A 24,229-nucleotide genomic window follows, 5' to 3' on the forward strand; every position below is an offset into this window, starting at 1 on the left:
TGTTCCCGGGGGATGGGCGGGGAGAGCGGTCTCCTTTATGCAAAGTTTTCTGTGAAAAGGGGGCGTGTCGTAGCCACGGCACCTCGACCTTGCTTCCGCGGAATTCCCCTTCTACCTGCTGTGACAACTCACCTGAGCCCCGCCCCTTGAGATAAAAGCGTATATAGCAAGGCGCTGACCCGTTCACTAGACAGGTGTAACAGACAGCAGGTAGATCAGAGACCAATTAACAATCAGAGACTGAGTGGACCTAGGAGTAAATCTCCTCTTCGCTTAGATACTAACAACTCAGGGAGGCTTCTTGTCAGAGCAGACGGCTCACTCTCCTTCTTTGCATCCTTTCTGCTGTCTTGAGGAGGTAGGCACGTTTGATGGTAGTATTGTGTTGTATTCGGCAGTACATGCAGTGAGGATAAATGTATATATAAATGCATAACATACATAAATATATATAACAAATGAACAACATTAAAATGACAGTGATCCAAAAGTCTTTATCTAAGCACTATAAAGCGGTGAATTCCGTTTGAGATGTTTGTGGCCAGACCTGAATGCTGGAGTTAGGCAGAAGCATTGGCTCTACAGAGACAGGAGCTCACGGTCTTAAGCCACTGTTGGACCTACGGATGTGGTTTAATTCACATGATCATTATCTTCAGAAGAGGGCATAAACACACTCACTCAATCCCTGCATTTTTCCTCAAAGCAGATCTGATGGCGGACTCTTGTGAACTCAGCAGCATCCTTACCAACGTTAACTGGACGGTGTACCGGAGCAGCTCGCCAGAACCGCCGTTGCTGGTGCCGCACACGCCTCTCCCGGTCCCGACCGAGCACCTGGTGCCTCTGACCAGTGTTTACAGCTCAGCAGGTAAGAGCTCTGATGCACTTCATTTAACACAACATAATTCTAACCTGCCCTTTCTTTACAGAACATTGCTTGGTCACATTGATGTTTCCCAAGGTTGTTATATATGTTTATGACTCAATAATGGTTAGAAACTACCGTGCAGGGCTTCCTGGCAGATGCACTGTAATATGGTGTGTTATCTGTGTTTTTACTGAGCATATTTTCATCTGGCCCACATCTAACATCCACAGTCCACTGCTGTCATATGATTATAAAGACACATGACAGGCCAAGCAAGTAAATCCATAATCCAAATGGCACTCTTTCAATGGTTAACTACAGAAGTTTTCCTTTGTTTTGATTACGGTATTAAAAAAAAAAAAAAAGCAACAGACGGTTTTTGTTCCTGAAATAACTCCTCTTGCTTTGTTGAGCTGGTCTGGTGATGCGAGGTGGGTGTGACTGCAGTGGCAGGGTGAAACGCAGGTTAACAGCCTCTGATGGTGAGCAGTGATAAGACAGCAGCTATAAACAGCAGACGCTGTCCTTCCCAGAGAGAGAGGGAAGTCAGCGCTCCATTTCTTTAGGGTCCTGTAAGATGCAGCAGAGGGCGTGTATGCCGTTCGCACTCACCAGCTTATAGTCTTCAGATCCGTGTCTGGTGTATACTGAGGTTTTGCAATCACATAAAGCAAAGCTGAGTGAAAGCAAATCTTGCACAAGATGTTTACCATAGCTTGCGCAGGCATATGAGCACTATGGGCTGTCCTTATTGGTTGGGTATTTGGAAACGCAGGACTGGAAGAGTTATGCGTGTTTGTGATTGGCGTGTACTTGTGTACACTGCTGATGGCCGGGATATGTCTTTGTAGGGTCTGAGAAATGGTACAACGTGGCACCCCAGTACTGGACCAGACATCAGATTCTGGAGTGGATCGGGTACCACGTGGAGGAGAGCAAGTTCGATGCCACCGCGCTGGACCTGTCCCGCTGCTCCATGGATGGGCCCACCCTGTGCCAGCTGTCTCGCGACGACCTGGTCTCCATGTTCCACTCCCTCGGGGAGAGACTGTTCCACAACCTCCTGGAGCTCAAAGCCAAATTCGGTGAGACTGCCGCGCGTGCGGTGCGTTTGTCTAAAGATCCTGGACCAGCAGAGAGGGGCGTAGGGACCAGATCTGGTCCAGTACCCTCTGTTTCACCCCCTGCCCGTCTAATCCAGTGAAACTCGGGCACCTCTCAGGCAGGGTGTGGGAACGGAGGGGTATCCTAACCTCATGCCATTCCCGACAACAGAGGCTTGAATTGCACTGTGCTCTTTAAAAGAGCTCCATTTGTGGAAACGAGCTTAAGAGGGCCCAACGAAACACAGGAAAGGCAGCTTGGTGCTAAAATAAGATGAAGTACTAATCTGAGAACAATAGACACCCCAACCCCCAAACAAAGACAAGGACAAGGATTCTCAGCCAATTCAAGAGGTCAGGTTTCACTTTGACTCTGAGCTGAATGACGCAAACCATGGTAGCCTCAGCCATGGTAATTAAGTGCAGTATCGGGGGGGGGGGGGGGGGGGGGGGGGGTGTTAATGACTGTCGAGTCACTGGGTAATCTACAATCAAGGTCAATGACATTACCAAGGAAACTTGGTGAAAATGTTACCATGATAAAAACATTTCATGAACAGCCCTGGGAATGAGAGAGACTAGCGTATGTCAGTGTCTGACTGATGTGTGATTGATTTCAGGCGCAGGGGACCTGAACATGGCCTGTGACTTCTTCAACAGTCTGTTTGATGAATACCCAGAAATCCTCAACGTGAATGGAGGGGATGCCAACTACGATCTCCTCATCACAGGTACCCAGAATGCCTTGCAGTCTGCCTTGTGAATGTTTTATATTTAAACATATGTGGCCCCATTTCAGACAGAAGGCTCCTCATCTCTTAATCCGTGTTTCTCACACTCTTAGCTGTGTCCTCTGGCATCTCCTCTCTTCTCCTCTCCTCTCCTCAGCAGTGTTCTGTGATATCACCTCTCCTGACTCATAGCACAAAGCAAAGTTTGCAGCTGTAGTTTAGCTCTGGGATCCTGCCACTAAGGACAGGACTGAGATGACACGAAGATGAAGTTGACTCTCAGCTCAGGGAAAAAAAAAAAGATGTAATCTCAGAGTTCATACTGGTTTCTTATCTGCCCTGTGCCCTTTGAAGATGGAAGAACAGACTTCACCAGTTATTCCCAGGATGGGCTAAAGATGGAGGGAGATATGACGCCTGTGAGTGACTACGGCTATGAATCCGGGCGCACGTCACCTGGTAGCCTGGACAACGCCAGTACAGGTGAGCACACTTGCTCTTTGCTGTCACAGGTAAATTACAGACAGTCTGGTGAAGTGCTCAGAAACACCTGCTAGGGAAATGCCTGCACCCGCCTGTAGCATCAAGGACATGTCAAATGGGTCAGTGTGTTGAACACACTGGAACTGTGCAGGATGTTAACGACCACGCAGGACGATTCATTGACCCCAAAAAAGATGTGCATGTGGGTGTGGTCTGTAAAAGGTTTCCCCCTCTGTCCCCCTTTCCTACAGGAATGCTGATCTTCCAGAGCCCAAACTCGCCCGACTCCCTGGGGAGTGATTCTGACCTGGAACTCTCTGATCTGCACAGCCCTCAGAACACAGGTAAGCCGCACCTCCCCCCCCTCCCTCAGATCACCGACACAGATTCTGTAATCTCTGCTGCAAAGCACAGAGAAGCTGGAACACAGATGGTCCAGACTCCCTCATCACTGTGAAAGACACAGAAGACTTTAAGTTCCCCTGCTCTGATCAGACACACAGTGGTTCTGACGTTCGGCTGTGCTGTGACCTTGACAGAGGTATACATCAAAACAGAGAGGGGAGAGCTGGGGTCCTGCAAACGAGGCAGAGGAAGACCAAAGAAGCTGGGGCACGGTTCCGATCGCTTCCAGACCAAGAAAAGCAAACACGGTGAGCTTCGCTGCAGCATATGCCGCATGTTTTCATGTCAGTTGTCACTACGTCACACGATTACATCAGCAGAAAAAAAAACACCCGTTATACTTACTGGTATTTTCTGGTGGACCAGGAGGGATTTTTATGGAAACCCATCTAAGGTTAACACTACTAAAGCTATAAGAAAGGGTGAAAAGTACCTGAAAGTTTTGAGAGAAACATGAAGAGATGAGTGAGGCATAATCAGCTCTTCAGATCCTTCTGTAAACGTCATACTTAGCATTAACGGCTCAGTACACAGTACAGGTATAGGTAGTATAAGTTCAATTTTTTTCTGCCCGTTTCTTACCTGTGGTGATCCTCTGCAGCGCCGCGGGGCACACACCTGTGGGAGTTTATCCGGGACATCCTGATCCACCCGGAGCAGTACGGGGGGCTGATGAAGTGGGAGGACCGCAGGGCAGGTGTCTTCAAGTTCCTCAAGTCTGAGGCCGTGGCCCAGCTCTGGGGGCAGAGGAAGAGAAACAGCAGCATGACCTATGAGAAACTGAGCCGGGCCATGCGGTAAGGCATGACGAGATTCTGAGCCAGTGTAGCTTAGGGGTTAAGGAGCAGGACTAAGAACCGAAAGTTCTCCGCTGGGGCACTGCTGTCTTACCCTTGGGCAAGGTTCTTAACCCACAATTGCCTCACTAAATATCCAGCTGTATAAATGGGTAACATTGTGAAAATTGCAGCCGATGTAAGTTGCTTTGGATAAGCATCCGCTAAATGCCAATAATGTAATGTACTAAGCCTCCCTGTGAGAAGCAGTCTTTTATCCAGCACTGTGAGCTGACTGGGGTTTGTGTGTCTGCAGGTACTACTATAAGCGGGAGATACTGGAGCGTGTAGACGGCCGGAGGCTGGTGTACAAGTTTGGGAAAAACGCCAGTGGCTGGAGACTGGGAGAGCTGGGGTCCCCGCATGAGAGCTGAGGAGGGGAACTCACAGACAAACCCATCCCATCCCTGTCATTAAAGGACAGGGATGGGACAGACTCCATCCCTAATCCACACAAACTCACATGCTTTCATCTCCTCATATCTACAGGAGGTGTATGGAAAAATGTAAGCCAACGTTTTGGCTAATGTAGGTTGTATGAACCGATTCAGTTCGAGTCCTTTTCCAATGTCTGTATTTTACTTTTCTGTCAAGTTGAACTTGACTGGTAATGGGGTTAATGGCTGGGATACTGTTCACCTTTCCTGCTCCTTTTCATTCTGAAAAGTAGTGGATTGTTTTTTAATATATGGAAGTTGTCATGTCTTTTGTTCTGGCCCTGCCCAGATGCACTCAGCACAGCATCCCATATGTTTTACAGAGAGGAGAGTGCTGAAATGTGACAATGCTGTGCTGTATTGTGTGATGTCCCAAATGTTCATTTGGACGTATATCCTAGATCACATGTAGCGATAGAGGGCACTTTTAATCATGTCCACAATTATCTGAGGACATGAAGCCATCTAATTCAGCAGGAACTGTCATCAAATGATATTTCTTCAACATACAACATGTAGCCTAAGACATCAACTGTCTTATTATAGTGTAATAGAAGAAATCAAATATGAATCAATTGCTTTTGTGAATGACAATGTACAATATTCTGCGTACATATGCACATGTATATAGACATATTTATATATGTTTTCAGCTGGCCTGGTTTTAATGTTTTTTTTTAATTGAATACTTTGCTGTATGAGAATGAAGGCATTCATGAGTCAAGTTTTTTCATTGTATGTTTTTGTACAGCTCATACATGTTTTTTAATAAACTGCATTTCATAAAATATATTCTATATGATTTTGGTAGCATTTTGATTCCACAAGCAGAGTGAATATGTTCAGTGCTGATGATCTAACTTGAACTTGTTTGAAAGAATGAGCTTTATCAAGTGTAGGGGAAGCTGGAGCTTGTTATCTTTCGGGATACTTGGTGTGTGCTATATTTATTTTTGGAGTGTGTTATCTTTCCCTATTGAAATTTGAAGCCTTAGCCTCGGATCTTTTCGGGACATCTCAAATAGTCTACGGGTTTGTGTGAAATGTCTCAAATCTCCCACAGATCTGAGGGGAACGTCTCAACTCAGGGGAGAACTCAACTCAACTGCTACAGGTGTGTGTATTTATTCGCTTAAACAGCAAAGTGAATGCCATCAAACTCTTCTTCTCCATGTTGAATGGTTTTACTGTGTGTTGCCATTGTAGTGTTGACACTACCATCACACTCAGCCCTGAATGTCTCCATGCACTATTGGTGTAATCACTGCAGTTTGAATCACCTGTCAAAAAACTATTTCAGATGTAAGATAAGGGCTAAGAAACAATATCACTTTCTATATACACTATGCAAAAACGAAGGCAATTATACACACATGTACACGTATATGTGTAGGTATGTGTGTATGTGAGTGACTGTGTATGTGTATACCCGGCGCACAGCATACCTGTTGGACCGGCAGATTTGGCAGGGGCCCAGGATGTGAGTGGATCACGTACTTTACAGGAAACAGAGTGTCTGGTGCCAGAAAATGCAGGAATGGAAGGTGGGGCTGGGTTTTTAGAAGGTGTGATTTCACCTTGCAAACACAGATAAAGACGGGGGGGCGGGAGGGGGGGGGGGGGTTGGATTACCTCCACTGAAACTTGTTAAGTCATTTTTCCCGTTAAATGCTGCTCTCTGCCACACCTCCACTAATTCAAATTCCACCCACGCAAACAAAGGTATAAAACTCAATTACCTTCTTCACACACTCTTAACCTGTAACACATTCACACACACACACACACACACACACATACACCCACACCTCCTCCCAACTGCCTATACAGAGGTACAGAGGTACATTCTCAAAACGGAATGGATGTGACTATGTGTGTATTTTTAAGAATGTTTTTTTTTTAAAGTATTCAGCAGAAAACACTGGCAAGGCTCACTGTGCTGTCCCCTTAAGTCATATTGCTTTACTCACCAGGTGAATTGACAGTAACCTCTTTTTTTTTTTTTGGAATTATCGACATAGTTCTGTACTCCAGGGCAATCTGACTGCTCTGTGCCTTGCATGCAACTGTATTTGTGATAACATAGTTACCTCATAGAGGACAATGTGCTTTATGAGAAGTTGGCTGTGTCTGTCTGCCAACAGATTAATTTCATTTGATTTACAAAGGTCACATGACAAGACTTTTAATTACTTTTAATCTAAATTATTGCTCACCTAACAATGCAGCATTATTTGAGAATTGCTTCATTTCTTTGATATTTACCATTTCTATTTGATATTTATTTTTGATGTTTACATTATTAAATGCATTAATTGAAACATGTCAATCCGAGTGTAACATTCGTATATCTAAACGTGCCAAATCATTATACGCTATTTTCATCTACACTAGTGTGCCTGAAAGCATGTGCATGTGAAAAATGTTAAACTCACAAGCAAGTGTCCGGTAGCTGTAAAGTCCTTGTATGACGTAGTCACAGGTTTGATTTGCGTAATTCTCCTTTAGCCAGGATACCTCATTTACAAGAAGAAATATGGGAGGCAATAACCCTCTGTTTATTCAGCTACGCACAGTATAACACACCTGTGGCTTTTATGACTGACAAGGAAAGTACACTGTCCAAATCTACAAACATTACCGTGGCTGAAATCCATCTACCAAAGCTGGTGGCAACTGCAAATGAAATGCAAACAAGTTGACAGCACTCATGGGGCCCGCGCTGTGGTTCTGTGAACTGAACCGGCTGAAGAAGGCCACACAAGCTTTTCTCTCTGGTGTAAAATAATGCCATTTCATTCCTCAGAGCTGTGTTCCCAAGACTGGAATCATTATATCTAGAACCAAAAAGTTAGCTTTTACTTTCGTCTGCTGGGGGGTTTAAATAACCCGTTGACCTACATTTAATTTTCAGGGTGGCGTCTCTCTGAGTCACGGTATGAACATATTCAGCTATCAATGAACTGGAAATACAAACATCACTACAATGCATTTGAGTAAGTTTATCAAGTTGGTACAAACAAAATGGGTCATTGTGAAGAACATGCACTTCATGATGGTAGGACATGCTCAATGTTAAAAGACCAAACAAAAGACTGAGTGCTGAGGTATGCATTAGCAACCTAGGGAAATTAAGGGCAGCTACTGTGAAGCACTGAAACAGTTCTTTTAAAAACATCCTCATGCATGCAAACCATTTCTGTTTCAAACCATTTCTGTTTCAAACCATTTCTGCTTCATGCATTTTATATTCCCATCCTATCTGTGCATCGACTGCCTATATTTTATTTTTCTTCTGTTCTGTGGACAGATGTTTGTGCTAGATGGATGCTTATGTTTTATGACACAATAAAAAGCTGTCTCCTGCCACTTTTGTCTGTAATTCAAGAAGGATAAGAAATAAGACCTGTCCAAAACATTATGGAAATATTTGCAAAAATCCTGCATTGACCAAATGAGAATACAAACAAGGCATGATGAAGAGAAAATACTTTCCGGTCATTTTGCCTGAAAGATCAAATGATCTTTCATAAAACAAATACATCTTCCCAGGCCATCATTGTAAATAAGACTTCTTATATAAGACTTCTTATATACAGAATAAGATTCTTACTTGACCTACCTGGTTAAATAAAGGTGAAATAAACTCTCTTTTAAAAATCTATCTCAAATAACATGACTCAGAACGGGGTCAGCTTGAAGGGAATTACATACAGTATATGGTATTGCAGAGGACTGAACAGTGGCAAAATAATGACACATACTTTCTTTGTCTGTCTTATATATGTAATGTTGTCCTGACCAGATCTGTGTCTGCATGCATATTTTGGTCTTTAAAACTTATTCTGCACATCAGTGACCAGTCTTCAAATGTCAATGTAAATAGTTACGTCAAAACCTACATCAAAAAAAAAAAGTCTTATCACTGCCGAGAGACTCCAGTGCAGCATCAGTGCCATTACTGCATGCAATATAAAGGCTGTAATCAGTTATTGCTCGTTCTACCGTATGTGGAAACACCTCCCAACACACACACACACCTACACAGTCACAAAGTCTGAGAACGAAAGAGGTGAGAACACCTGACCCTACCTGTACAAGACGGATAACACCTGTGTGCCAAAGCCTTTACACCACCAACACTTCACACCATGAAGAACACCCTCTACTCACATGAGTCATTCCACATGTCCAGCAATTATAAGTCAGAATTTTATCTGCATATTGATGTGTACATTGTGTTTATCTTGTACTTGAAGAGAATGTATTTTGTGGCATTTAAAACAGTAATGTTAAAGATACTTCAGCCTGTAATTCAATGATGTGAGCAAATGGCCCAAACTGTCCGAATAAATTTGACAGTCTTTTTGTTGTTGTTGTTTTGCTGTTGGGGTTGTCGCTGATGTATTATGGATATCTCAGACTTCTCCAGAAGGGCTAGGCATACACTACCTTGAGGCATGCCCAAGGGTCAGTCTGGGAGGAGACTGGCAGATTCCTGCCCTGGAACGACAGAAGTGGGCAAGCAACAGGACCGAAATCCACCACACTTGGCGGTCATGCACAGGAAGACAGGGTGGGGCGCTGTGCAGAACACAGCTCACTATGATGCAATGTAGTGGATTGCAAGGGTGTGTTGGCGATTTTCTGGCACACACACAAGGCGGGCTTCTGTGAGGTCAGAGGTTGAATTAAAGACAAGAGCAGCTTTCCTACTAAGGAATCCTAGTAATACTGCAATTCATGTTCTTATCAGATAAGGAGCACTGTGAGAGAATGTGAGTGGTTCTTTTTTTGCTAAACCAGATAGTAATCAGACTAGTTTATTTTCCAACTGTGACCTTGGTTTTAAACAAAGGTCTAGAGGAGCTTTAAAGAATACTATTGTTTGTGAAACCAGAGCCCTTAACGCTGTGATTGACACAATGAATCATACACATTGTTTCATGATTCTACATCATCTGTGCCATCTCCGTTTATCCAACAAGAACATATTTACATGAGCCTGGCAGCTGAGTCAGACATGACTTGACAGACATGTTTTTCGAGGCAAGAGAAACCAGGGGGACCGCATACGATCTGAAACTAGCCACTTAACAGCAAGGGGACATTCACGTCCTCTCCCCCTCAAAGTGATAGAGAGGGATCCGGCCTGACCTGCAGAACAATCGACTGAACTGGAGGATCTTAAGAAAGGGGGAAAGACTTGAGAGAGGACACTTACAGATTTGCTGCACCTGTCTGTACCCCTGACCTTCCACAGTATGTCAACAGATTTGGCTAAAGTCAGGCTACAGTGCAGATCTTTTACAAAACCAACATCATACACCTGTCACATGACAGTAATTGATACACATCAGAATAAAAAATGGTTTTACATAACCAAACATCTGCCCTGTTACACATCCTTGGAGTTAGAAAATGAAATATACCTTTGATTGAGAGTGAGAGTAATTGGAAACATTGGAAGGTATTTGAAGATCCAAACCAGAGGCCGTAACATGTGGGAACTGAGAAGGTGCGTGTTTCTGACTTCCTCGGACGTGGGTGCAGACAGGCCACTTTGATCAGAGCGCCTCGCAGGTGAATACGTGGAAACATGTCACGCATTACCAATGCAAGATTGTTGTCTTGATGAGGTTAACTTGCTCTTACAAGCACTGACTGATCAACCACAACTATGCAAATTCGCAGGGTGTAAAAACAACAAAAAAAAGGTCTTGGTTTCCCTTTGCAAATTATGGATTTGTGGATTGTTAAATTGTTTCTTGTGGTGAGACTGAAACTGAGAAACTGATTTCTTCAGGAGGTGGCTTATCCTATGTGAACACTGTCAATGCATTTGGAAGCGAGAAAGTCACCAGATTTGTGCAGGATTCATCTCCATAACAATAACAAAATTGTTGCAAAAGATGTACGTGTTATATTTTAAAACAAGCCAGAGGCAGGAGGTCTCAACAAAAGCCATTTCCCCTGTAGGGATTAAAAACACAGATGCTCCAAAAGCTCCAGGAAGGATGTGCTATGCTCTTCATCTTCTGTTAGCAGCAATGTGCAGCCTGCACTGCGAAGTGAACGTGTCTGTGGGTGTAGATACTGTGGCCTCTGACTCTAATGGCCAGCAGGTACTAAGGCCCACAGGCTGAAAGGCTAACAGCTAGCAAGACCAAAAGCTAATTGTCTAAAAGGCTAACAGGCTAAAAGGCTAAATGACAAGGAGGCTAACGGCTATCAGGACCAAAGATGTTTTTAAAGTCAGACCAGCCAAACTGATACCTGAAAAGGGATGACAGAGCCCCTGTGCTGACAGCTATGCAGGTCCATACAAAAAGCTTTTCTTGCTCAGCAGAAACTCAATGGTGCGATGCCGAGAAATGACTCACGGCAGTGTAGCACTGCCTCACAGCTTGCACGACAGGCTGTGGATAATTCAGTCTCACCACACGGGTGGGTCTATGCAATGCTCAGTGCAGGGCCTGATGTCATGGTGCCTGTTTGTCCTGCTGCAGTATCATGAGGGTGGATGAGGCACTGATGAGGGCAGTGAACGGCCAGAGCTGCTATCTACAGTGGCAGTAGACCCTGCTGATGTGTCTAACTTGCAGAATGAGATAAAAAGACAGGAGAACACAAAAGGTCAGAAGCTTTAAAGCCTAGTGGTTAATGCCTTACCATCATTTAATACTTTCCCGGGTATTGAAGATAAATGTTAGTTTTGCAAGAATAGATTCTGTGAAGGTACGCAGCCCACTGTCCTACTAGAGTGAGTGTCACATTTCTCTCATTCTTCTTGGCTTGTACGCAATTTGTGACCTTCATGGCATTTCAAAGCCAGTTTGAATGACGAGATAAAAGAGTCAACAGGATGCCAAGAAGACATAACAAAACAAGCACCTGACAAGCCCCATTACAGCTATAATTGGCATGGCATTCAGCACGCTAATAAACAAATTCAGCCTGCCCTACTACGTACACATGCCCACTCACTCCACCTAGCCAGCTGTACCCGAGGGAACGATGGAATTTATACCAGAATACTGTTCTATGTCTCAAATAGAATACTTATATAAGCACATTCACAGAAATGTTTTCCATTTTCTTATATGTAAAAATGTATAGATCAATAGGGTCTATACAGATAAGTGCCAAAATAAAGAAAACACTTGAGTGAATGAGAGATCCAAAGTATATTGAAAGCAGCTGCTTCCACAGAGATATGGTTCCTCAGCATTTAAGCAATTAAAATCCCATCATGCTTAGGGTCACATATAAAAATGCTGGGCAGACCTACTTTCCCATTATTTTAGCAACCATGGCAGACAGAGAACCAAGGAAGAGATCTAATTGACTTTGAGAGAGAGGTGATTGTTGGAGCACATTTGGCAACAGCTTCAGTGATGAAGTTTGCTGTTATACTTCCAAATGTTTCATGAGGAACAGTAGCTAAAGTGATGCTGGCATGGAAGTCTGAGGGAAAGGTATCATCGACTAGGGGCAACTGTGGTGGAAAGAGCATATTCCTTGGCTATGATGCCCATGCATTGGTTCGAGATGCAAGGCAAAACAGACGCACAACTATGAATCAGCTGGCTACAAATATCAGTCAATTCTGGCATGAGCTGGCAGTTTCATCAAGAACAGGCCATCAAGAATTTCACAGAGACGGATACCATGGTCAGGCTTCAGTACGATAACCCCTTTTTAAAGATAAAAAGAAACAGGCCTGGGTGCTTGTTTCCCATGGTAAAGGATTCTGGCAGCTCTGTTATGGTGGAGGTGGCTTAGATCCACTCAACACCTTAAAGGACAGGTTACACACCAATAAATACAATTCTGAGTGATAACCCTCATCCTATGGTGAAGCATTTCTATCCTGACAGGAGTGGTCTCTTCCAGTATAACAATGCCCCCATTTAGGGGGCTCGAGCGGTCACCGAATGGTTTGATGAGCATGAACACAATGTAAAGCATATAGCATGGCCGTCTCAGTCACCGAAGCTCAACCCGACTGAATACTTATGCGAGATTCTGAAGTGGTGCCTGAAACAGCGTTTTTCACCACCATACAGGGTTGGTGTCGCATCACTCCAAATAAAGTTCCAGACACCTGTAGGTGCATTAGAAGTTGTTCTGGCAGTTTGTGGTAGCCCAACGCCCTGTTAAGACACTTTATGTTGACGGTTACCTGTACATTTTCTGTTTCAGTTTCAATTAATTACACTAACATTCCACCTACTTATTGTGTGGCCGTAAAGTGATGAATCACAAGCTCAGTATATTCCTCATGTAACTCAAATATGCTCCTTATGTAACTGCCTCAAATTCCTGATGCCTGCTCAGGCTTCATCCTGTCTTATTATCTTATCTTACTGACATGTCATATTTCTGTAGATTACCATTTCTCGTTCTGACTGCAGTGCTTATTTACAGTCTTGGGCGTCGTCCTCCTGTGGTCTATCACAGAGGCCTCGGGAGACATAATGAGGTCAGCCAGAGGTGCATCAAGGTGAGTTTTTCCACACAAGCTGGGGCCCTTGGAATCCTTCACCTTATCTCATGAATGAAACACAGCAAGGTGCCCAGGTGAACTCCCCAGGAGCAGATTTCGTGCAGTCTGCAACAGTGCTGTGCTTACGGGGGTTTAGAAAACGCTTTTAGAAAACAACCTTTGGACCAATCGCCAACACTCTGCTTCTGTCCACTTCAACATTAACCGTGCTGATCGTGCCATCATTAATGAATAATAAGATTTACAAACTGTGGTAATGTCTTTGAGCAATACAATACATATTGATGGGAAAAAAAAACTGAGAACAGGTTGTATAAAGATGTGAATGAATCCAGAGGCATTTCATAACCGTTTTCTCAAGAATTTAGATTTCGGTGATTTTTAAGTTGTTATGCACAAAGAACAAAAGCATGTCTAAACAAATGCTAAGCAAGTATGAACAGCTCTGCTCTCTCAACCACTACGCTGTTAATTCCATTTTGCTAATGATAAACTGGGTAAAACCCCACTGCGGTAGTGGGAAGTTCTCTGGTAAATTTAGTTTCCCCATCCAATGCATATATATATAGTCACAACATTAATGTGTCACACCGACAAAGTAAAAATTCAATCACGGAAGGTAGCTGTTTGTATAAAGTAACTGCTGCTGCTGTATAATGGTTAGAATTTCAATGGTTTTCACCTCACTGCTTCTGAAAAAAAATCTCAGTTCTGCAGAGCTGCAACTGTGAGAGAATGCTGTTTGTCATCAAGCATTACAGACATCTCAAAGTGAAGTTGCATTGCGCAGTTTTCCATGCACCATGGTCTATTTCTTTGTCTGTGCATCATTTAGCCAGTTATCAAACATGACACAGACGACAGGTAGCCATCTCAGCCAGGTTAGTGGCTGTAATTACCTGACTATAGATTACCTCAAAAACTTGAGTTAACACAGTAGTTGCCCATAAAAACATGCATATTGACATTGTGTAGCCAGGTAGCTAAGGTTACCCTCTGAAAATGGCTCTTCAATCACTAGCTAGCTAGCCAGGTTCATTAGTACTATGATGGCTTATTTACTTAATGTAATCAGAGGATGCAAATCCAAATCTCCCTGAGATTTGGAAAAGACCTGACATTTGTTTTATTATGGAGTTTGCTTTGGATCATTTTAAATTGAACAGGAAAAAACTATGTATGAAATAAATTTCACAAACTACATCCATTAAAGATTTCAACTCATTTGTTAAAAGATGAGTCGAAAAGTTTCAAATATTTCAGCACACCACCTTCTTCAGTGAATGGTATTATTCTGCCTGCAGTCTCTGAACTGTGTAATGTCACCATGGTTGTATTCTGTAAGTTAACTGGAGAAGATTCGACAGTCAGTGCATCTATTTCAGTAAGTGCAGTTAATGTTGAAGGAAATTCCTTGGTTTAGCCTAATCTTTTTCATAAACATTGAATTTGGATCTCTTATGCGCATAGTATCTGAATTACCCCTGGATCAAAAAATCGAAATAGTCTGTGGGCAGTTTGAAGCAGATCTGGGTGAGAGCGGTGCGAGTCTCTACGCTTCGGTGGCATTCAGCAGTCTGTGACTCCATCTGAATCAGGTCAGGCCTGTTCTGAGAATGCAGCAGGGGTCAGGAGGGAAAACAAAGGTGTCTGGTTCTCGTAAACTACGGTGTCATGGCACAGAGCCATGCTGGAGCAGACAGTCAGCATTCTCCAGGGGGACAGGGAGGAATCTTCCTCGGCTCACCCAGCAATTGCCCCAGACTTTATTTGATTGCTAAAAATCAAACATCCATGGCCACTTACAGAGCCACAATGAGTGCCGTTACCATAATAAAAGCTCTGTTTTAGCCAGGTGAATGATCAGCGTGTGAACGGGCCCCTCACCAGGGAAAAACTGTGAGCCTCAAGCTGTGCCAGCACAGATCAAGGTCAAGATACATTTAACATCCCAAAGTCCATGTGAAATGAATGCAAAACAGACTCAATTACAGGTATATATTTAAAAATGAAGTTGTACTCTAGGCAATGTATTTAAAACATAGGTTTTGGTAATAGTAAAATTAATGAAAAATGAGGGCCACTGCAAATGAAAAATGAACTGCTAAAAGAGGGTCCGCATAAGAGGATATGCAGATGGTGATGTACAGAGTGCATTGATTGCTGAACATATGACTCTGCTGCAGGCGTCTGCTTCCACAATGCTTACAACATGCATGATGTCAAGACAAAAGAAAACCAAGTTCACTTTCTGCACCTATATAATGCACTGAGATTTCTCCTGACAGCTTCCTGGACCTGTAAGAATTCTGCAGAGTCACATGCAAGGAAAAGAATGGGGGCGTGGGGTGGGGGGTGGGGGGGGTGGGCTGAATAAAGAATGTAAGCAGTTAGAAAATAGTTTTCATGATTTAGTGACAGCTACTACATGTGTTTTTCCTGGTAAGAGGATACTTTAGCTCATGTGATAGCTAAGGAGATAGTGGAGAAGAGCAATGGGTTGAGCCTCAGATTAGCACTGCTCTTCAGGTCAGACTCCTCTCCTTCTCACTACAGATTGCAGTTCCACTCTGTCTGTGTGCATGTCAGCGGAGAGGCAGGGTGGAGGAGTACAGTGGTGGGGGTCTGGAGGAGAGAGGACAGGCAGGCAGAGGTGGATCATGACACAGGTGTAAGAGGCAATACAGCTGAGTTTACAGACATACAGGAGAAGGAGTCCAGACAACTACAGAGGAACAGCTGCACCATGAGACCAGGCACAGAAGGGACAAGTAAAGATGTGGACACAGAGGGGATAGGGTAACTCGACAGGAAGGGAGAAGGGAGTGACGTCAGGGTCAGGGAGCTGAAGACAAGTGATGAAGAGGATGGAAGTTCGACAGTTTTGTCTGAGCGCATATATGTAAATAAATATATGTACACACATACATAAATATATATATATATATATATATACACATATGTAGAAAGCGGACACATGCGGCCAGTAAATTTTTTACATTCATGTGGAACATTTATCAGGCGTGGATTGTACACATCTCCAAATTGGTGGTGATGGGTCCCAGGCCCAACATGGCAGCACAACTATTTCATTTTCGCATATTTCATTACTGAACAACTGTTCACTTTTGTTGGGTAAGTGCCCTGAAATGTGTCTAAAATTCTTTTCTGTCACCTGAAACTGCAAACAATATTGCCACCCAACACATCTCGCAGTGAGTCTCAATTCATTGATTATTAATTCAGATTTGGCACATTGCTCAGGCATCCAGTGTATTTGGCTTTTTATGGCATTTTAGGCTCCTGGCCAAACCCATGTGGTCACAGGATACAACCTCCCAGCATCGCCCAGGCAAATTTGGCCCATTTATTGATCATGGTGTAAAATGCAAATGAAATATGTTTCACTGCTCCAGGTTGCCCTAGTGCCTGCCATATGGGTGAGTCAAATACATGCTTAACTCCCCACATCTACCACTCTGTCCGCTAACATTTGGTGCACATACCAGGGAGGGCATCTGAGAGGCTGAAATCTGATTTTCATCACTTTTGGTCCCTGGCCACAAACCATTTCTAAACACATATTTGGCATAGTGTTTTCAGCATTCCCTCAGACATAATATTCAACATGGGTCTCACACTAGTTAAGATGTTGCTGTGTGTTTGATCGCAGCTCAAAGCTGCAGTTCCTACAGCTTGAGAGTCTGGTAGTGGTCACCGACCCACAGGTTCTAACTGTCCCAGTATTTACTCACATCCAGCACTTATGTGCTATTGAGCTGTAAGGCTCAGGTGTATGCTGTCAACTGCACAGCATTAGTGAACAGCAATGTTTTATTGCTAGTTCAGAATAACCATTCTTCAGCCTGCACTAGATTAAGAATCACATTGTGTGAAGCCTCAGTACCAAGTCCACCTATTACATTAATTACAATAGGAGGACATTAGAGCATACTATCGTCTATATTAGTTAATGACAAGTAATGACGAGCACCCTTACGAAACAGCACTGCTAACTTTGACTCTTATAAAGGTTGTTTTATGTCATTCCTTGTTTCAGCTCGCGGCTGAATGACATAATGGTTTGTGGCGTACCAAGTGGCATCTTTGTCGTTTGCTGCCCCCATGTGGCTATACTGCATAACCGCAGCCCAGTGTCGGGTAACTAAACCTAACATTACATTGTAGTTATTCCGTTAAATTTGAGGTTATTCGTGCAGTTTTCTAACTTTAGAGTACACTGCTATTACCATTAAGTAAATAGACAAATTACAAGCGGAGTGTTTAGATTATGGCAGTATGGCAATCATGAGGAATTACTGCAATCGTGAGGAAGGAGGCAATCGAAGTTTTGAATCGAAACATTTTGGGCCTCGCCAACTGAATACAGCTGTGATTAGTGACTTCGCACAAAACACTGTCAGGCGAAGAGAAAACCTGAACTTACCCAACTAAAGATGCAGCGCATCGTTCTTGTTTCATCCACCATGATCTCAAACTGGTCTTCCACCATTATATTGGAATGGCCGCTTCTAGGCTCCCGACCCCCGACCCCCTACCCTTCCTTGACTGCCGGTCAGCCATGCTGGGTATCACTGCGTTTCTAACTCGGCTGGAGGGTGGGCAGACCGCATTGTTGCACGAGCTTCGTTTTATATAAATGTGAATAAAATTGTGTTTTAGAATTTCAGAATTCATTGTTTTTCCTGACAGCAATCGAAAGGATTGACACTGGTGGCAGTACAATCACAAAATATTTTCCTAGAGTAGCAGGCCTAATTCTACAGCAGATTCCATTTTGCAAGAGTTGGCACACGCGCAGTTATTCTGCGGATTCAGGAAAATGACGCACCTGAATAGATCCAGACTTAACCTGCACGCAGTGAAATGCCTCTAAGCGATTTCATAATTAGGTACTCCAATTCCACCTGCGTGAGTGGAGAATTTCCATGGAATGTCATGATATCGAGCTTTATCTGATGCACGTTCAAGTTATGATTTTTTTTTTTTTCCTCAATTTGTAGTTTCTGCCTGTCGCGAACGCCATTAAAGCAAAGCACAGTGATTCTTGAATTATATTCATTTTCTAACAGTGTACGGTACAATAACGTCCAAAAGCGCCTTTTGCAGACTTGCATGTCAAACATTGAAAAGCAGATTAGAATTCCCTTCCAATGGAAAATGCGGAGGAATTGTCAGTTATAACTGCATAACCACAGCTCGGGGAAGGTCCTTTGATTTCATTCAGAGAGCAGACAACTTTAATACATCTGATGAAGTACGCGGGGAGGAGTCGATTATTGTACTAAGAATTACTGCTCAGCTGAGAGGAGTCCCAGGTAAACTGGGCTCCGCTTGCAGTCAATGGGGTTGACTCTTTGGATACAGCCATAAATCTGCATGATACCTACATGTGGAAAATAAAAAAAAACTGCAGCATTAATGTACAAACCGCCAAGCTATTATGAAGATTATAAATATAGTTTAGCGATGTCGTGAACCCCTTATTAGAAACTAATTTAAATAACTTCATGGTGACCAGCAGATGGCACAAATGCTGTAGTGCCTTTCGGGGGACAGAAGAGAAAATAAACTGTTACATTTTTTTTCTTCGGAAATAAGGACCAGTCACCCGTGCCTGGTGAAGCAGCGTTCTCACGGCTGGAGACAGTCTGCGTTCCAGTGGCGGTCCATGAATAGCGGCCTCAGGACGCCGACAAAGACAAACGCCCAAAACTGCAGCATCAACTTTGATACTTCGGAACTGAGTTTTTATCTTTTTTCAAGCCAACTTTAATTGCATGTATTTGAATTTGCTCTAAAGTGTTCGTTTTGCGTCGACTGAATAATACCCAGAGAATCAAAAGACATTCATCATCGGAACGTTCTGTCTATAGAAAACAGTCAGTCAAGTGAAAACGAGTCAAGGCTTGGAAGATGTTTTCCCTTTTTACAGTGGTGTTGCTTTTGGCCATAAGTGCCTCGGAGCCCAGAAATATCGTTTGGATAAACGGTGCACAAGGTGTACCACTGACTGTTCTGGAAGGGACACCGGGCGGTTCTTTAGGCGTTTCATCCACTGGACCGGATGGACCGACCTCCCAGATAAATTTAATTCAGAACGCGAGTTTGGAAAATGATGAAGGAGACACGAGCCATAAGAGATTTCCGCGGGGCGCCAAGGGTGGGAGCACCAAAAAACGGGATCAACAATATCCTTTTAGCTTCAGGTATCCCCGGCCATACGACCCTAATGATTACTTCACCACACCCAAAACTATTCAGATGTCCAACGCGACCTTCACTTTGGACGGCGAGAGCGGAGTGACCGGGGACGATGGCGCGGGGAATGGTAGCGCTACGGAAAGGGGAACGACGCGCATCCACAACCCGCTGTACCCTCTGACGGATAGCTCCTACAGCGCCTATGCAGTGATGTTCCTGTCGCTCATCGTGTTCACTGTGGGCATCATCGGAAACCTCGCGGTCATGTGTATCGTGTGGCACAACTACTACATGAAAAGCGCGTGGAACTGCATCCTCGCCAGTCTGGCCTTCTGGGATTTCTTGGTGCTCTTCTTCTGTCTGCCCGTGGTCATCTTTAACGAGCTTACCAATAAAAGATTGCTGGGGGACTTTTCCTGCAGAATTGTACCCTATATCGAGGTGGGTGTCATCGGTTTGTTTTTGTCTAAGTGGTGCATTGTCAAATAACAACTTATGTGAACTGGTGACATCTACAAATTCTCAAAGTCCAAATGAGCAGTATAAAAGAAAAACATCTCCATAAAAAGTGTGCTGTGTAAGTCACTGATTTTCTTCATATGACTTCATAAATGGCATTATTCAATGAGTTTATACAGACTGCTCACTGTTATACACACAAGTTTACTTTACTGTCTGGAACACTAAGGGTTTTGGTAAGGAAGCCATGGAAACCTCACTGAGGTCATCATTGGAGTGGTGTCAGTAAGTGAATTGGTCAAATACTGAAATGTGTGATTTCCTATTGACTTTTTCTCATTGCATTAAAAATAAATATTTACAGGAATGGACCACATGAACTCACAGGGCACAATATCAATATAGTTCAAATTACTCAGACGTTTATTTAAAAATATAATATTAAGTGTATGAATGGTGTATTAACCCGATAAACCTGCCTTTCTCAAAAAGGCACCACATTAAGTCTTGCTAAAGAGAGAAGTGTAAAGAGGCCACGCACTTCTAAAACTCCATAGATTAAAGAAGGAATTTGAAATATTTTTGAGCCATTCAGCTATTACTAGGTTGCTGACACTGAAAGTATAAATGTCATTTGAGGTGAGGAGCTGTCTCTGGATGTCTCTATCTGCCTCAGCTGTGAGTTATTGAAATGTCATGGTAACGCTACAGCAGCTTTGTGGGGCCTTCTCAGAGCCAGGTAAACCATGCCTCCGCCTCCCTCCCACCTCTGCAGGTGACCTCGCTGGGGGTGAGCACCTTCAGTCTGTGTGCGCTGGGCATAGACCGCTTCCACGCAGCCACCACTGTCCAGCCCAAGGCCCGGCTGGTGGAGCACTGTCAGTCCATCCTGGCCAAGCTGGGCGTCATCTGGATCGGCTCCATGGTCCTGGCGGTGCCGGAGTTACTGCTGTGGCAGCTGGGCCAGGACGTGTCGGCCTCGGCAGGGGTACTGGTGGACTCCTGCTCCATGAAGCCCTCCCCCACCCTCCCGGAGTCTCTCTACTCCCTAATCCTCACCTACCACGACGCACGCATGTGGTGGTACTTCGGCTGCTACTTCTGCCTGCCCATACTCTTCACCATCGCCTGCCAGCTGGTGACGCGGCACATCGCCAGCAGCAAGCCCGAAGGCCACGGCCAGGCCTCGCCCAAGAAGCAGCAGCAGCAGCAGCAGCAGCACGCCCAGAAGAGGGAGCACCAGCTCAACTGCACCGTGGTGGCACTGGCCGTGGTGTACGGCATCTGCGCTCTGCCCGAGAACGTGTGCAACATTGCCCTGGCCTATGCCTCCGGCCCGGTGTCTGGTTCCACCGCCACCCTGCTGGGCCTCATCAACCAGTTCTTCCTGTTCTTCAAGTCGTCGGTGACCCCCGTGCTGCTGCTGTGTCTGTGTAAGTCCCTGGGCCAGTCCTTCATGGACTGCTGCTGCTGCTGCTGCGGGGAGTGCCTGCCCAATGCTGCCACACCCTCCCCCGGCCTGGCCGGCGAGGCTAAGCTCAAGGCCGCCACCGACATGTCCCCCACCATCTTCTTCGACAAGGCCAAGGACAGCTCCTCCATCCTCGCCATGGGCCCGTCCTGCTGAAGATCTGCCCCCCACCTGCCCACCTGCTCACCTGGCAGCATCAGCGTTCCAGCATACCTGATTACCATCCCCCACTAACCCCTCAGGAAGCCGAGCCATGACTTACACGGACGTAGAAATTATCTCAGGCTGAATATGAGTTCTGACACCTGAGTCAAATGGACCCCCCCCCCCCCCCCTTCCTAACTGCCTGTATACCTTTATAATTCTACAAACACATTCCTTCCCAGTAACACTGCACAGTCTTGGATAGAGAAGAGCTGTGGTTTTAGAGGAAATCAATCCAGGCAAGAGAGCTCCTAGTGATTACTCAGTTGATATTCTTCTTTTATTCTCCCATTTTTGAAGACTGTATATCTGTTATGTCTTAACTGAAATATCAGCAGTCACTAACATTCTCCAGAGGATAGATAAAAATAATGGCAACAGCTTGGAGAAAGGGTCCTGATTCTTTATAATGTCACTGTTTGCTCAGCTATATTTCCCCTTTGAATAATCATTGCATCGGGGAGGTGTTATCATCCCTGTGCTATAACAGTGCAGATGTTCTGCGTTATGGCCAGATATTCAGCTCCTGCATTCCGCCTGTCCGACATGCTTCTTCATGTAAGAGGTTCCTGTTAGTAACAGAAAGGTTCTGCTGCTGTCCATGTTGCTACACTAGCTATGGATGTTTTCTCTTAGACCATACCCTTCAAGAAGAGCACTTAGAGCTTCGTCAAAAAACTTTAATTGTGAAGCACTCAGACTTGAATATCTGGTCCGTGTATGGAACATCTGTGATAACAGCTTCTACCTGTTGTGATTGGAGCGTAGAAAAGGCCCTCGTGTCCTGTTCATCTGTTCATGTGTGAGGAGCGTACAAATGATGCTCAACAGACGTTGTCATTCACTGTCGGTCATAGTTTCTCTTCCTGATGAGACCATTTGTTCACCATCTGTGTGTACTATTATCTGAGAAGGTTCACATGCTTATTTTACAATGACCAACAGCATGCACACATAACAGCTGAGAAGCAATTGACATCCAAATAGTACTATACTACAGATGTATTGCTGAGCAATATATGATTGACCACTCTATGTATAATCAGGGATGTCCAATTTCACAAATCTGTCACTATTTAAAATCATAAATATTGTTTAAACATGCTTTATTGTTTTCAACTCCAGTCTTGATCAGATCAAATAAGTAAACCTTTGCAAGGGACCAGAAACAGAATATATGATATATTTTGCAACCAAAATTGGCACTTATTGTTCATAAAATGCTCAGCTCCAAATTTGGCCAAAGTAAAATTTTTCTTTTTGTACTTGCATTTTCTTACACTTGTACACTGACAGTTTGAGAAACTGTTTCGTACAAATAACATTTGCCATGTTGGAAAATTGTTGGTATTAATATGCACTGATTTAGTGTCCATATCTGCCACATTTGTTACTGTCAGTTGTTGGCCTTTCCTACAGATGACTGGAGACACATTGTAAATCTGTTCATTATTGCTTTTGATATGGTTTGTGTCATGTCCTCTAATACATTAAGCAGGTATTCACACACATTGTAAAAATGGTTTTGGAGAGTGCTTCATTTGTCACGTGTTGGAAAAAGATGTGCTTAATTGACTGTTTTTGTGATGGAAATGATCACATTTTTTCTCCACAGTGACAAGAGTTATTGATGTGGAGAAATTCTGGCGTATGAAGTGACCAGAGATGTCTGGGAACTAGCTGTGAAACCTGACCGGAATAATGTTTCATTAACGTCTATGACCGTCAAGGGAAACTCCAGTCGCTTTGCAGATAAGCTTCAGCTGGACAAACTTACCAGTCATTGGACTGTTTTTGGAGGCCAACTGAAAGTTGCTTGAAAAACACCCATATTTTCAAGTTTTAATTTTTATATTTTGCTTTCAATTAGGTGCCAGATGTAAGCCTTAGAATAACTGAATGTACTTTTATTGTTAATGTAGGAAGGGTGTGTCTATCGCTTAATCTAGGAAGGCTATGTCCTGATAAGGAAAGCATACTAAGAAGGACGTTAAGAAAAAAGGGATAGGACACTTAGCTGATTTTGTGAAAAGAAAAAAATCTGTAAATATGCTCTACAGATTTTAACATGCTAGATGTATTTTTCTGAGAATATAAAAAGATATTGCCCTCAAAAAATGTACAAAATACAAATAGGACTCTGTTTGCTCTAGAGCTTACAATATTATTCTACTATCTTCCCAATAAAATGTTTTTAATTTATTCGTGGTTTTTGTCTTTTACCTAGAGCCATTTCACGCAAAAAAAGATAAAAGGATAAATCAAACAAAGTTATTGTAACATTTTTGTGGATTTTTTCTCAATTAGACAGATTATGGGAGGACCTTGGCTGGGACCGGCTGGGACCTAGTGTTGCGTAGGTTAGATGGGTATTAGTGTTGTGTAGGTGAGATGGGTATTAGTGTTGTGTAGGTTAGATGGGTATTAGTGTTATGTAGGTTAGATGGGTATTAGTGCTGTGTAGCTGAGATGGGTATTAGTGTTGTGTAGCTGAG

General features: G+C 43.7%; 2 protein-coding genes across 4 annotated transcripts; both read left to right on the forward strand.

Moving 5' to 3' along the window:
- The first annotated feature begins 204 nt into the window (after positions 1-204).
- Positions 205-5,519, forward strand: LOC118781072 (ETS-related transcription factor Elf-3-like). 3 transcript variants are annotated; one of them, XM_036533939.1, is made up of 9 exons: positions 205-358; positions 707-871; positions 1,723-1,956; positions 2,595-2,705; positions 3,060-3,188; positions 3,440-3,532; positions 3,728-3,841; positions 4,195-4,390; positions 4,686-5,519. In XM_036533939.1, exons 2-9 carry the CDS (start codon positions 715-717, stop codon positions 4,801-4,803), a joined length of 1,152 nt encoding a protein of 383 aa, XP_036389832.1. In that variant the 5' UTR covers positions 205-358; positions 707-714; the 3' UTR covers positions 4,804-5,519. The 3 variants fall into 3 exon arrangements, with proteins under 3 accessions (XP_036389832.1, XP_036389831.1, XP_036389833.1); XM_036533938.1 differs by having other exon boundaries at positions 710-871; XM_036533940.1 differs by having other exon boundaries at positions 710-871; positions 3,746-3,841.
- A 13,203-nt stretch (positions 5,520-18,722) lies between these two features.
- Positions 18,723-23,908, forward strand: gpr37l1b (G protein-coupled receptor 37 like 1b). The gene is made up of 2 exons (XM_036534455.1): positions 18,723-20,041; positions 20,835-23,908. The coding sequence occupies exons 1-2, from the start codon at positions 19,313-19,315 to the stop codon at positions 21,684-21,686; spliced, it is 1,581 nt and encodes a 526-aa protein (XP_036390348.1). The 5' UTR covers positions 18,723-19,312; the 3' UTR covers positions 21,687-23,908.
- The last annotated feature ends 321 nt before the right edge of the window (positions 23,909-24,229 follow it).

This window comes from Megalops cyprinoides, chromosome 7 (assembly GCF_013368585.1).
Source record: "Megalops cyprinoides isolate fMegCyp1 chromosome 7, fMegCyp1.pri, whole genome shotgun sequence".
NCBI lineage: Eukaryota > Metazoa > Chordata > Actinopteri > Elopiformes > Megalopidae > Megalops > Megalops cyprinoides.